This window comes from Pelecanus crispus (genome assembly GCF_030463565.1).
Source record: "Pelecanus crispus isolate bPelCri1 chromosome Z unlocalized genomic scaffold, bPelCri1.pri SUPER_Z_unloc_1, whole genome shotgun sequence".
Taxonomy (NCBI): Eukaryota; Metazoa; Chordata; class Aves; order Pelecaniformes; family Pelecanidae; genus Pelecanus; species Pelecanus crispus.
Genome location: NW_027461240.1, coordinates 12,903 through 26,703, shown reverse-complemented (window position 1 = coordinate 26,703; position 13,801 = coordinate 12,903). Strand labels below are relative to the sequence as shown.

Below are 13,801 nucleotides of genomic sequence, written 5' to 3'. Positions count from 1 at the left end.
AATGTCCCCATGGTGCCCTGCACCCCCTGCACCCCCAATGTCCCCATGGTCCCCATGGTGCCCTGCACCCCCAGTGTCCCCAATGTCCCCGTGGTGCCCTGCACCCCCTGCACCCCCAATGTCCCCAATGTCCCCATGGTGCCCTGCACCCCCTGCACCCCCAATGTCCCCATGGTGCCCTGCACCCCCTGCACCCCCAGTGTCCCCAATGTCCCCACGGTGCCCTGCACCCCCTGCACCCCCTGCACCCCCAATGTCCCCATGGTCCCCACGGTGCCCTGCACCCCCAATGTCCCCAATGTCCCCATGGTGCCCTGCACCCCCTGCACCCCCAATGTCCCCATGGTGCCCTGCACCCCCTGCACCCCCCATGTCCCCAATGTCCCCATGGTGCCCTGCACCCCCAGTGTCCCCAATGTCCCCACGGTGCCCTGCACCCCCTGCACCCCCTGCACCCCCAATGTCCCCATGGTCCCCACGGTGCCCTGCACCCCCAATGTCCCCAATGTCCCCATGGTGCCCTGCACCCCCTGCACCCCCAATGTCCCCATGGTCCCCATGGTGCCCTGCACCCCCAGTGTCCCCAATGTCCCCATGGTGCCCTGCAGCCCCCGTGTCCCCCGTGTCCCCGTAGTGCTCTACACCCCCTGCACCCCCCGTGTCCCCCCCGTCCCTGACGAAGCCACCCCGCCGTGTCCCCGTGGTGCCCCCCAACGCCCCCCGTGCCCCCCAGGCTCGGTGTCGGTGAACAGCCGCAGCACCCCTTTCCTGGCGAGCGGCGAGAGCGAGGTGCTGGACCTGGACTCGGAGCTTTACCTGGGGGGGCTCCCCGAGGGGCGGCCGGGCCCCCCGCTGCCCCCCGAGCTCTGGACGGCCTTTCTGCGCTACGGCTACGTGGGCTGCGTCCGCGACCTCTTCGTCAATGGCCGCAGCCAGGACGTGCGGCGGCTGGCCGAGGAGCAAGCCGCCCCGGGGGTCACCCCCTTCTGCGCCCGCGAGCCCCCCCGGCACTGCGCCAGCGGGCCCTGCCGCAACGGGGGGCTCTGCCGCGAGGGCTGGAACCGCTTCGTCTGCGACTGCCTCGGCACCGGCTACCTGGGACCCCCGCTGCGAGACCGGTGCGTGGCAGCCCCCCCGGCACGGGGCGGGGAGGTGGGGGCGGCGTCGGGGAAGGGGTCCCCAAAAACTGCTCGGGGGTCCCCGCCCCGAGCGGCCGGTGACGCCGGGGTCCCCCCCTCGCCCCCCGCAGAGGCGGCGGTGCTGAGCTACGACGGCAGCATGTACCTGAAGGTCCTGGTGCCAGGAGCGGCGCAGACGGAGGCGGAGGACGTGGCCCTGCGCTTCATGTCCCCCCGCGCCTACGGCCTGGTCCTGGCCACCACCTCCCGGCAGTCGGCCGACACGCTGCGCCTCGAGCTGGACGGGGGCCGCATGAAGCTCACCGTCAACCTGGGTGAGCCCCCCGACCCCCCCCCGAGACCCCCAAAGGGTCCCCCACCCGATGCCCGCCGTCCCTGCAACGCTGCCCGAGTCGGTTCTCCTGACCCCAAAATGGTCCCTGAAGCGATGCTCAAGTTGACGCACGGGACCCCAAAATGGTGCCCAGGTCCCCGAAACGGCGCCCAAGTTGGTGCTCGTGACCCTGGAACGATCCCCCAAGTGATGCTCGCGTCTGGGACCCCAAAACTGTCCCCAAAGCAGTGCCTGGGTTGGTGCGTGGGACCCCAAAACGGTCCCTAAAGTGCCTGGGACCCCAAAATGATGCCCAGGTCCCCAGAACGGTCCCTGAAATGGCACCCGAGTTGGTGCTCGTGACCCTGGAACAGTCCCCCAAGTGATGCTCGCGCCTGGGACCCCAAAACTGTCCCCAAAGCAGTGCCCGGGTTGGCGCCTGGGACCCCAAAAGAGTTCCTAAAGTGCTTGGGACCCCAAAATGGTGCCCAGGTCCCCAGAACGATCCCCGAAACGGCACCCGAGTTGGTGCTCGTGACCCTGGAACGGTCCCCCAAGTGATGCTCACATCTGGGACCCCAAAACTGTCCCCAAAGCAGTGCCTGGGTTGGCGCCTGGGACCCCAAAAGAGTTCCTAAAGTGCTTGGGACCCCAAAATGGTGCCCAGGTCCCCAGAACGATCCCCGAAACGGCGCCCGAGTTGGTGCTCGTGACCCTGGAACGGTCCCCCAAGTGATGCTCGCGCCTGGGACCCCCAAAACTGTCCCCAAAGCAGTGCCCGGGTTGGCGCCTGGGACCCCAAAACGGTCCCTAAAGTGCCTGGGACCCCAAAATGGTGCCCAGGTCCCCAGAACGATCCCCGAAACGGCGCCCGAGTTGGTGCTCGTGACCCTGGAACGGTCCCCCAAGTGATGCTCGCGCCTGGGACCCCAAAAGAGTTCCTAAAGTGCCTGGGACCCCAAAATGGTGCCCAGGTCCCCAGAACGATCCCCAAAACGGCGCCCGAGTTGGTGCTCGTGACCCTGGAACGGTCCCCCAAGTGATGCTCGCGCCTGGGACCCCAAAACTGTCCCCAAAGCAGTGCCCGGGTTGGCGCCTGGGACCCCGAAACGGTCCCTAAAGTGCCTGGGACCCCAAAATGGTGCCCAGGTCCCCAGAACGGTCCCTGAAATGGCACCCGAGTTGGTGCTCGTGACCCTGGAACGGTCCCCCCAAGTGATGCTCGCGTCTGGGACCCCAAAACTGTCCCCAAAGCAGTGCCCGGGTTGGCGCCTGGGACCCCGAAACGGTCCCTAAAGTGCCTGGGACCCCAAAATGGTGCCCAGGTCCCCAGAACGGTCCCTGAAATGGCACCCGAGTTGGTGCTCGTGACCCTGGAACGGTCCCCCAAGTGATGCTCGCGTCTGGGACCCCAAAACTGTCCCCAAAGCAGTGCCTGGGTTGGCGCCTGGGACCCCAAAACGGTCCCTAAAGTGAGACTCGAGTCAGCACCCGGGACCCCAAAATGGTGCCCAGGTCCCCAGAACGATCCCCAAAACGGCGCCCGAGTTGGTGCTCGTGACCCTGGAACGGTCCCCCCAAGTGATGCTCGCGCCTGGGACCCCAAAACTGTCCCCAAAGCAGTGCCCGGGTTGGCGCCTGGGACCCCGAAACGGTCCCTAAAGTGCCTGGGACCCCAAAATGGTGCCCGAGACCCCAGCATGGCCCCCAAAGTGATGCTCACATTGGCGCCTGGAACCCCAGGATGCTCCCCAGAGCGATGCTCGAGTCAGTGCCCGGGACCCCAAAATGGTGCTCAGGTCACCAAAACGGTGCCTGAGACCCCAAAACTGTCCCCAGAGTGGTGCCCAAGTCAGTGCCCGGGACCCCAAAATGGTGCCTGAGACCCCAAAGTGGTCCCCAAAATGGTGCCCAGGTCCTCACAATCGCACCCAAGACCCCAAAGTGGGCTGGGTCCCCCAGACGGCACCTGGGCCCCACGGTGCTGCTGGAGCCCCCCAAACCCAGGCACGGGACCCCAGAATGGCACCGGGGTCCCCAAAACGGTGTCTCGGGGCGGGGGGTGTCAACAGAGCCGACTCGGGCACGCGCGTCCCCATCGGGCCCCGTCCCCGCCCCTGGGTTTGGAGCCTTCGTGACCCCCCCCGCTGCCACTTGGGGCATGGCGCCGGGACCCCCCGAGGGGCTGGGGATCCCCCCAAGGGATCAGGGATCTCCCCAGGGTCGGGGATCCCCCCTGCAGCCCCACACGTTGTGGGTGGGACCCCTATGGGGCTGCAGGTCCTCTGTGGGGGTGGGGACCCCCCCCCGGTGTTGGAGACCCCCCCCAGGGGGTTGGGGATCCCCCCTGCAGTCCCATAGCATTGGGGACCCCCCAAGGGGGTCGGACACCACCCCATGGGATTGGGGATCCCCCCTGCAGCCCCACAGCATTGGGGGTCCCCCCCATGGGGTCAGGGTTCCCCCTAGGGTTGGGGATCCCCCCTGCAGCCCCACACATTGGGGACCCCCCCAAGGGGTCAGGGGCCCCCCTATGGGATTGGGGATCCCCCCAGGGTTGGGGGTTCCCCCCCAGGGGGTTGGGGATCCCCCCTGCAGCCCCACAGCATTGGGGACCCCCCCATGGGGTCAGGGATCCCCCCCAGGGTTGGGGATCCCCCCCTGCCGCCCCACACATTGGGGGCCCCCCCAAGGGGTCAGGGTTCCCCCTATGGGATTGGGGATCCCCCCAGGGTTGGGGGCCCCCCCAGGGGGTTGGGGATCCCCCCTGCAGCCCCACAGCATCGGGGACCCCCCCCATGGGGCTGCAGCCACTCTGCAAGGTTGGGGACCCCCCCCCAGGTCCCGGCGCGTTTGCCCCCCCCGCCCCGCAGCGGTTGACGAGGGGGGCCCAGCCCTGGGGCGCCCGATCCCCCCGGATCCCTGGGATCCCCCGGGATCCCCCGCGCCCCCCCCCCCCCCGGGCTGGGCCCTGCGAGGTGGCCGGGATCCCCCTGCGAGGTGCTGGACCCCCCCGAGACCCCCCAGCACAGCCCAGGTGCCTGTCCCCATCCTGGGCCCAGCCCAGCCCCATCCTCTCCCCGCCCAGTCCCAGTCACCATCTGTATCCCGTCCCCATCCCAATCCCATCCCAGTCCCCATCCCAGTCCTGGTCCCCATCCCAGTCCTGGTCACCATCCCAGTCCCATCCCAATCCCAGTCCCCATCCCACCCAGTCCCATCCCAGTCCCAGTCGCTGTCCTGGTCCCCATCCCATCCCCATCCCCATCCCAGTCCCAGTCCCTGTCCCAGTCCCCATCCCCATCCCCATCCCATCCCAGTCCCATCCCAATCCCAGTCCTTGTCCTGGTCCCCATCCCAGTCCCCATCCCAATCCCATCCCATCCCAGTCCCAGTCCCCATCCCAGTCCCATCCCAATCCCAGTCCCCATCCCACCTAGTCCCATCCCAGTCCCAGTCCCTGTCCTGGTCCCCATCCCATCCCCATCCCCATCCCAGTGCCTGTCCCAGTCCCCATCCCCATCCCCATCCCCATCCCCATCCCATCCCAGTCCCAGTCCCCATCCCAGTCCCATCCCAATCCCAGTCCCCATCCCACCCAGTCCCATCCCAGTCACAGTCCCCGTCCTGGTCCCCATCCTATCCCAGTCCCATCCCAATGCCAGTCCCCATCTTGGTCCCCATCCCCATCCTGGTCCCCATCCCGTCCCAGTCCCATCCCAGTCCCTGTCCCTGTCCCTGTCCCTGTCCCTGTCCTGGTCCCCATCCCCATCCTGGTCCCCGTCCTGGTCCCCATCCCAGTCCCATCCCAATCCCAATGCCCATCCCAGTCCCCATCCCATCCAAGTCCCATTGCAGTCCCAGTCCCCATCCCAGTCCCATCCCAATCCCAGTCCCCATCCCACCCAGTCCCATCCCATCCCATCCCATCCCGTCCCATCCCATCCCATCCCGTCCCGTCCCATCCCATCCCATCCCATCCCATCCCGTCCCGTCCCGTCCCGTCCCATCCCGTCCCGTCCCGTCCCGTCCCATCCCATCCCGTCCCGTCCGATCCCGTCCCATCCCATCCCATCCCATCCCATCCCATCCCATCCCATCCCATCCCATCCTGTCCCGTCCCATCCTGTCCCGTCCCGTCCCGTCCCATCCCGTCCCGTCCCGTCCCATCCCATCCCGTCCCATCCCATCCCATCCCATCCCATCCTGTCCCGTCCCATCCTGTCCCGTCCCGTCCCGTCCCGTCCCATCCCATCCTGTCCCGTCCCGTCCCGTCCCATCCCATCCCATCCCGTCCCGTCCCGTCCCAATCCCAGTCCCCATCCCATCCCATCCCATCCCGTCCCAATCCCAGTCCCCATCCCATCCCATCCCATCCCGTCCCGTCCCGTCCCGTCCCGTCCCAATCCCAGTCCCCATCCCATCCCATCCCATCCCGTCCCAATCCCAGTCCCCATCCCATCCCGTCCCGTCCTGTCCCATCCCATCCCATCCCATCCCATCCCGTCCCAATCCCAGTCCCCATCCCGTCCCGTCCCGTCCCCGCTGGCACCTCGCGCCGCCCCCCCGGCCGCCCCCCTCGTCCCCGGGGCGCGGAGCCCGGCTGCGGCTCCGAAGGGCCTCATCCTGCTCTCTTCTCTCCCCAGACTGCGTGCGCGTGGGCTGCCACCCCAGTAAGTGTGCCCCCCGCGTGCCCGGGTGCCGGGGTCCCCCAACGCCGGGGTCCCCCCAACCCCTGGGTCCCCCCAAACCCCTGGGTCCCCCCCAGCGCCTGGGTCCCCCCTGGGGTCCGACCCCCCCACCCCGGACGCCTGGGTTCACTGGACACACCCAAGGTCACACAAGGACACAGCCACGCACACGCGTGTGCAAGGCACGTGCAGGGCGGGGCACGCCTGCGGGTGGGCGCACGAGGCCTCACGTGTGCAGGTAAGGCTCAGCCCCGGCCCCCCCCGGGCACACGCGTGTGTCAGGGGTGTAACACATCAACAGGGGCGTGACACAGCAGGGGCACGGGTGGTGACTGCTGTCACACACGTGTGCAGTGGCCGGGGGTGCACAAGCGCACACACGTGTGCAAGGCCTAGCGTTTCACGCTTACGGGCGTGCACAGTGGCTGTGCCGGGCAGGGGGGGTCACAGGGCCATGCCTGTGCACATGGGGGCAGGTGGTGGTGGGACACGCACGCGTGTGACACACGTGTCCAGACCTGGTGTGCGACAACCGGCTCCGGATGCAGGTGAGCGGGGGGTCCCCGTGCGAGGGGTCCCCGTGCACGAGGCCGTGGCACACGAGGGGGGACCCAGGCGTCCGAGCCGTGCACCCCCCCCAAAGGACCCAGGCGGCCGGGGTCTCCTACCCGAGGGGAGGGGCCCTGGGGGGGGAGCGGGGGCACGCGGGTGCTCGCACACGCCACACACACGCATGCACCCGCACGTGCCCGTGTTCTGCAGCCGTGCACGGGCACGCATGTGCACGCGGGCTGTAATGGCTCCGCAGCTGTGCATAGGTACACGCACATGTGCGCACACGGCAGCTGCGCATGGACACGTGCACACATGCGTGCACGCACACACGCTGCAGCTGTGCATGGACACACACACGTGTGCACACGCTGCAGCTGTGCACGGGCACATGCACACATGTGCACACACGCTGCAGCTGCACATGGACACGTGCACGCACGTGCATGCACACACACTGCAGCTGTACACGGACACGTGTGTGCACACAGCAGGTGTGCATGGACATGTGCACACACGTGTGCACGCACACACGCTGCAGCTGTGCACGGGCACATGTGTGCACACACACACGCACACCCTGCATGCATCCCATCCCATTTCCCTCCCCGTCCCTGTGTCCCTGGCGTGTCCCCGTGTCCCCCGGTGCACGCGTGTCCCCCGGCCGGTGCACACGTGTGGGCACCCGCGGGGCTGGGGGTGGGGTGCGCGTGGGTGCCCGTGCACGGTGCTTGCAGGCTGCGTGCGTGACCGACGCGGCGCGTGCACGCGTGTGCGGGCTCCGAGCACACGCGGGCCGTTCCGGGCACGCGCGCCCCACGTCTGCGGCTGCGCGTGGGCAGTGTTTGCGCGCGCCGCGGGTGCGCGCGCGCGTGGGGTTTGGGGGCGCGCGGGGGTTTTCGGGGCGTGAGCGTGCACGGTTTGCAGGCGCGCGTGTGCCGTGTTTAGGGGCGCGCGCGGCGTTTGCGGGCGCGCAACGATTCGGGGAGCGCACGCGTGTGCGCGCTGCGGGGGGCGCGGGTTTGTGCGCGGCGTTGGCGGGCGTGCAGGGTATTTAGGGTCGGCTGCGGCTGTGCGGTTTGGGGGTGCCCCGCGTTTAAGGGGCACGCGTGTGCGACGCGTGTAGGGGAGCGCGCCTGCGGGCACGGTGTTGGCCAGAGCGCTGCACGCGCGCGTGCACGCACGGTGTTGGCCGGTGTGCAGGTGCGCGCGATATTTCGGGGTGTGCGCGTGTGCCCGCGCACGGTCGGCAGGGCTGTCTGCGCGTCTTTGCACGGGGCCTGCGCAGGCGCGTGCGTGCGCTCACCCGGCCGTGTCGTGGTGTTGCCCGGCGTCGCGGGGGTCGCCGGGTGTTGTGGCGTGGCCCGGTGTCACGGTGTCACCTGGCGTCACAGTGTTGCCGGGTGTTGCGGTGTCGCCCAGCATTGCGGTGTCGCCAGGTGTCACGGCATGGCCCGGTGTCGCGGTGTCGCTGGGCGTCGCGGTGTTGCCGGGTGTCGCGGTGTCGCTGGGCGTCGCGGCGTGGCCCGGTGTCGCGGCGTGGCCCGGTGTCACGGTGTCGCCCAGCATCGCGGTGTCGCTGAGTGTCGCGGTGTCGCCGGGTGTCACAGCGTGGCCCGGTGACACGGTGTCACCTGGCGTCGCATTGTCGCCCAGCATTGTGGTGTCACCGGGTGTCGCGGTGTTGCCGGGTGTCGCGGCGTGGCCCAGTGTCACGTTGTCACTGGGTGTCGCGGTGTCGCTGGGTGTCGCGGTGTCGCCGGGTGTCGCGGCGTGGCCCGGTGTCACGTTGTCACTGGGGTGTCGCGGTGTCACTGGGTGTCGCGGTGTCGCCGGGTGTCGCGGCGTGGCCCAGTGTCACGTTGTCGCTGGGGTGTCGCGGTGTAGCTGGGTGTCGCCGGGTGTCGCGGCGTGGCCCAGTGTCACGTTGTCGCTGGGTGTCGCGGTGTCGCCGGGTGTCGCGGTGTCGCTGGGCATCGCGGTGTCGCCGGGTGTCGCGGTGTGGCCCTGTGTCGCGGCGTGGCCCGGCTGACCCCCTCTCCCCAGGCAAGGGCCCCGAGACCCTCTTCGCGGGGCAGAAGCTGGACGACAACGAGTGGCACACGGTGCGGGTGGTGCGGCGCGGGCGCAGCCTCCAGCTCTCCGTCGACAACGTCACCGTCGAAGGTGCCGGCGCGCGGGGCCGGGGGGGACGCGGGGGCGCAGGCCCACGGGGACGCGGGGCGATGGGCGCGTGGATCCGCGGAGCCGTGGGCGCAGGCACGCGGAGCCACGGTGCTCGGGGACGCGGCGCCCGGGTCCACGTGGTGCGTGGGTGCGTGGGGACAGGGATGCTCCGGTCCGTGGGGATGTGGGGACGGGGATGCTCAGGTCCATGGGGATGTGGGGACATGGATGCTCAGGTCCATGGGGATGTGGGGACATGGATGCTCAGGTCCATGGGGATGTGGGGACGGGGATGCTCAGGTCCGTGGGGATGTGGGGACATGGATGCTCAGGTCCATGGGGATGTGGGGACATGGATGCTCCGGTCCGTGGGGATGTGGGGACATGGATGCTCAGGTCCATGGGGATGTGGGGACATGGATGCTCAGGTCCGTGGGGATGTGGGGACATGGATGCTCAGGTCCATGGGGATGTGGGGACGGGGATGCTCAGGTCCATGGGGATGTGGGGACGGGGATGCTCAGGTCCGTGGGGATGTGGGGACATGGATGCTCAGGTCCGTGGGGATGTGGGGACATGGATGCTCAGGTCCGTGGGGATGTGGGGACATGGATGCTCAGGTCCATGGGGATGTGGGGACATGGATGCTCAGGTCCGTGGGGATGTGGGGACATGGATGCTCAGGTCCGTGGGGATGTGGGGACATGGATGCTCAGGTCCGTGGGGATGTGGGGACATGGATGCTCAGGTCCGTGGGGATGTGGGGACATGGATGCTCAGGTCCATGGGGATGTGGGGACGGGGATGCTCAGGTCCATGGGGATGTGGGGACAGGGATGCTCCGGTCCGTGGGGATGTGGGGACATGGATGCTCAGGTCCGTGGGGATGTGGGGACATGGATGCTCAGGTCCATGGGGATGTGGGGACGGGGATGCTCAGGTCCATGGGGATGTGGGGACATGGATGCTCAGGTCCATGGGGATGTGGGGACATGGATGCTCAGGTCCGTGGGGATGTGGGGACGGGGATGCTCAGGTCCATGGGGATGTGGGGACATGGATGCTCAGGTCCGTGGGGATGTGGGGACATGGATGCTCAGGTCCATGGGGATGTGGGGACGGGGATGCTCAGGTCCGTGGGGATGTGGGGACATGGATGCTCAGGTCCATGGGGATGTGGGGACATGGATGCTCAGGTCCATGGGGATGTGGGGACATGGATGCTCAGGTCCATGGGGATGTGGGGACATGGATGCTCAGGTCCATGGGGATGTGGGGACAGGGATGCTCCGGTCCGTGGGGATGTGGGGACGGGGATGCTCAGGTCCGTGGGGATGTGGGGACATGGATGCTCAGGTCCATGGGGATGTGGGGACATGGATGCTCCGGTCCGTGGGGATGTGGGGACATGGATGCTCCGGTCCGTGGGGATGTGGGGACATGGATGCTCAGGTCCATGGGGATGTGGGGACGGGGATGCTCAGGTCCATGGGGATGTGGGGACGGGGATGCTCAGGTCCATGGGGATGTGGGGACGGGGATGCTCAGGTCCGTGGGGATGTGGGGACGGGGATGCTCAGGTCCGTGGGGATGTGGGGACGGGGATGCTCAGGTCCATGGGGATGTGGGGACATGGATGCTCAGGTCCGTGGGGATGTGGGGACATGGATGCTCAGGTCCATGGGGATGTGGGGACGGGGATGCTCAGGTCCGTGGGGATGTGGGGACAGGGATGCTCCGGTCCGTGGGGATGTGGGGACATGGATGCTCAGGTCCGTGGGGATGTGGGGACATGGATGCTCAGGTCCATGGGGATGTGGGGACGGGGATGCTCAGGTCCATGGGGATGTGGGGACATGGATGCTCAGGTCCGTGGGGATGTGGGGACAGGGATGCTCAGGTCCGCGGGGATGTGGGGACATGGATGCTCAGGTCCATGGGGATGTGGGGACATGGATGCTCAGGTCCATGGGGATGTGGGGACGGGGATGCTCAGGTCCGTGGGGATGTGGGGACGGGGATGCTCAGGTCCGTGGGGATGTGGGGACATGGATGCTCAGGTCCGTGGGGATGTGGGGACATGGATGCTCAGGTCCATGGGGATGTGGGGACGGGGATGCTCAGGTCCGTGGGGATGTGGGGACATGGATGCTCAGGTCCATGGGGATGTGGGGACATGGATGCTCAGGTCCATGGGGATGTGGGGGCATGGATGCTCAGGTCCATGGGGATGTGGGGACATGGATGCTCAGGTCCATGGGGATGTGGGGGCATGGATGCTCAGGTCCATGGGGATGTGGGGACATGGATGCTCAGGTCCGTGGGGATGTGGGGACGGGGATGCTCAGGTCCGTGGGGATGTGGGGACATGGATGCTCAGGTCCATGGGGATGTGGGGACATGGATGCTCAGGTCCGTGGGGATGTGGGGACGGGGATGCTCAGGTCCGTGGGGATGTGGGGACGGGGATGCTCAGGTCCATGGGGATGTGGGGACATGGATGCTCAGGTCCATGGGGATGTGGGGACGGGGATGCTCAGGTCCGTGGGGATGTGGGGACATGGATGCTCAGGTCCGTGGGGATGTGGGGACAGGGATGCTCAGGTCCATGGGGATGTGGGGACATGGATGCTCAGGTCCATGGGGATGTGGGGACGGGTATGCTCAGGTCCGTGGGGATGTGGGGACATGGATGCTCAGGTCCGTGGGGATGTGGGGACAGGGATGCTCAGGTCCGTGGGGATGTGGGGACATGGATGCTCAGGTCCGTGGGGATGTGGGGACAGGGATGCTCAGGTCCGTGGGGATGTGGGGACGGGGATGCTCAGGTCCATGGGGATGTGGGGACATGGATGCTCAGGTCCGTGGGGATGTGGGGACATGGATGCTCAGGTCCATGGGGATGTGGGGACATGGATGCTCAGGTCCGTGGGGATGTGGGGACATGGATGCTCAGGTCCGTGGGGATGTGGGGACGGGGATGCTCAGGTCCATGGGGATGTGGGGACATGGATGCTCAGGTCCGTGGGGATGTGGGGACATGGATGCTCAGGTCTGTGGGGATGTGGGGACATGGATGCTCAGGTCCATGGGGATGTGGGGACATGGATGCTCAGGTCCGTGGGGATGTGGGGACATGGATGCTCAGGTCCATGGGGATGTGGGGACGGGGATGCTCAGGTCCATGGGGATGTGGGGACATGGATGCTCAGGTCCATGGGGATGTGGGGACGGGGATGCTCAGGTCCATGGGGATGTGGGGACATGGATGCTCAGGTCCATGGGGATGTGGGGACGGGTATGCTCAGGTCCGTGGGGATGTGGGGACATGGATGCTCAGGTCCGTGGGGATGTGGGGACATGGATGCTCAGGTCCGTGGGGATGTGGGGACATGGATGCTCAGGTCCGTGGGGATGTGGGGACATGGATGCTCAGGTCCGTGGGGATGTGGGGACATGGATGCTCAGGTCCATGGGGATGTGGGGACATGGATGCTCAGGTCCATGGGGATGTGGGGACGGGGATGCTCAGGTCCATGGGGATGTGGGGACATGGATGCTCAGGTCCATGGGGATGTGGGGACGGGTATGCTCAGGTCCGTGGGGATGTGGGGACATGGATGCTCAGGTCCGTGGGGATGTGGGGACATGGATGCTCAGGTCCGTGGGGATGTGGGGACATGGATGCTCAGGTCCGTGGGGATGTGGGGACAGGGATGCTCAGGTCCATGGGGATGTGGGGACATGGATGCTCAGGTCCGTGGGGATGTGGGGACATGGATGCTCAGGTCCATGGGGATGTGGGGACATGGATGCTCAGGTCCGTGGGGATGTGGGGACATGGATGCTCAGGTCTGCGGGGACGTGGCGCACAGGGACGCGGGTCCGTGGGGACACGGGGGCACAGGGGCACCCACCGCCCCCGCCGGCTCCCCCCTGCAGGGCAGATGTCGGGCGCCCACACCCGCCTGGAGTTCCACAACATCGAGACGGGCATCGTGACGGAGCGACGCTTCCTGGCCGTGGTGCCCTCCAACTTCTTGGGTCACCTGAGCGGGCTCCTCTTCAATGGGCTGCCCTACCTGGACCTCTGCAAGAACGGGGACATCAGCTCCTGCGAGCTCAACGCCCGCTTCGGCCGCCGGACCATCGTGGCCGACCCGGTGGCCTTCCGTGGTCGCGGCTCCTACGTGGCGCTGGCCACGCTCCAGGCCTACGCCTCCATGCACCTCTTCTTCCAGTTCAAGACCACGGCGCCCGACGGCCTCATCCTCTTCAACAGCGGCAACGGCAACGACTTCCTCGTCGTCGAGCTCGTTAAGGGGTGAGGGCGCGTCTCCGGGGGGGCAACCAGGAGGACCTGGGGACCTCGTGGACCTCCTGGGGACCCCGTAACCCCCCTGGGGGCCTGGGGGACCCTGTAATCCCCTGGGGACCTGGGGGACCTTGGGGACCCCGCAACCCCCCTGGGGACCTCAGGGACCTTGGGGAACTTGTAAACCCCTGGAGACCAGGGGGATCTGGGGGACCTCCTGGGGACCCTGTAACCCCCCTGCAGACCTGGGGGACCTCCTGGGGACCCTGTAACCCCCCTGCGGACCTGGGGGACCTCCTGGGGACCCTGTAACCCCACTGGGGACCTGGGGGACGTCCTGGGGACCCTGTAACCCCCCTGCGGACCTGGGGGACCTCCTGGGGACCCTGTAACCCCACTGGGGACCTGGGGGACCTCCTGGGGACCCTGTAACCCCCCTGCGGACCTCAGGAACCTTGGGGACCCCGTAACCCCCCTGGAGACCAGGGGGACCTGGGGGACCTTGGGGACCTCCTCGGGACCCCGTAACCCCCCTGGGGTCCTGGGGGACCTTGGTGACCTCCTGGGGACCCCGTAACCCCCCTGGGGACCTGGGGGACCTCGGGGACCTCCTGGGGACCCATAG

At 67.7% G+C, this 13,801-nt stretch overlaps 1 protein-coding gene across 1 annotated transcript in view; it reads left to right on the top strand.

Annotated features, from left to right (window-relative positions):
• LOC104028172 (neurexin-2-like) overlaps positions 1 to 13,801 on the top strand; it is a 49,863-nt gene that overhangs the window by 25,721 nt on the left and 10,341 nt on the right. The window contains 6 exon segments of the mRNA XM_075727309.1: positions 734 to 1,101; positions 1,103 to 1,118; positions 1,250 to 1,453; positions 6,099 to 6,125; positions 8,742 to 8,861; positions 12,804 to 13,185. Coding sequence (XP_075583424.1) covers positions 734 to 1,101; positions 1,103 to 1,118; positions 1,250 to 1,453; positions 6,099 to 6,125; positions 8,742 to 8,861; positions 12,804 to 13,185 — 1,117 coding nt within the window.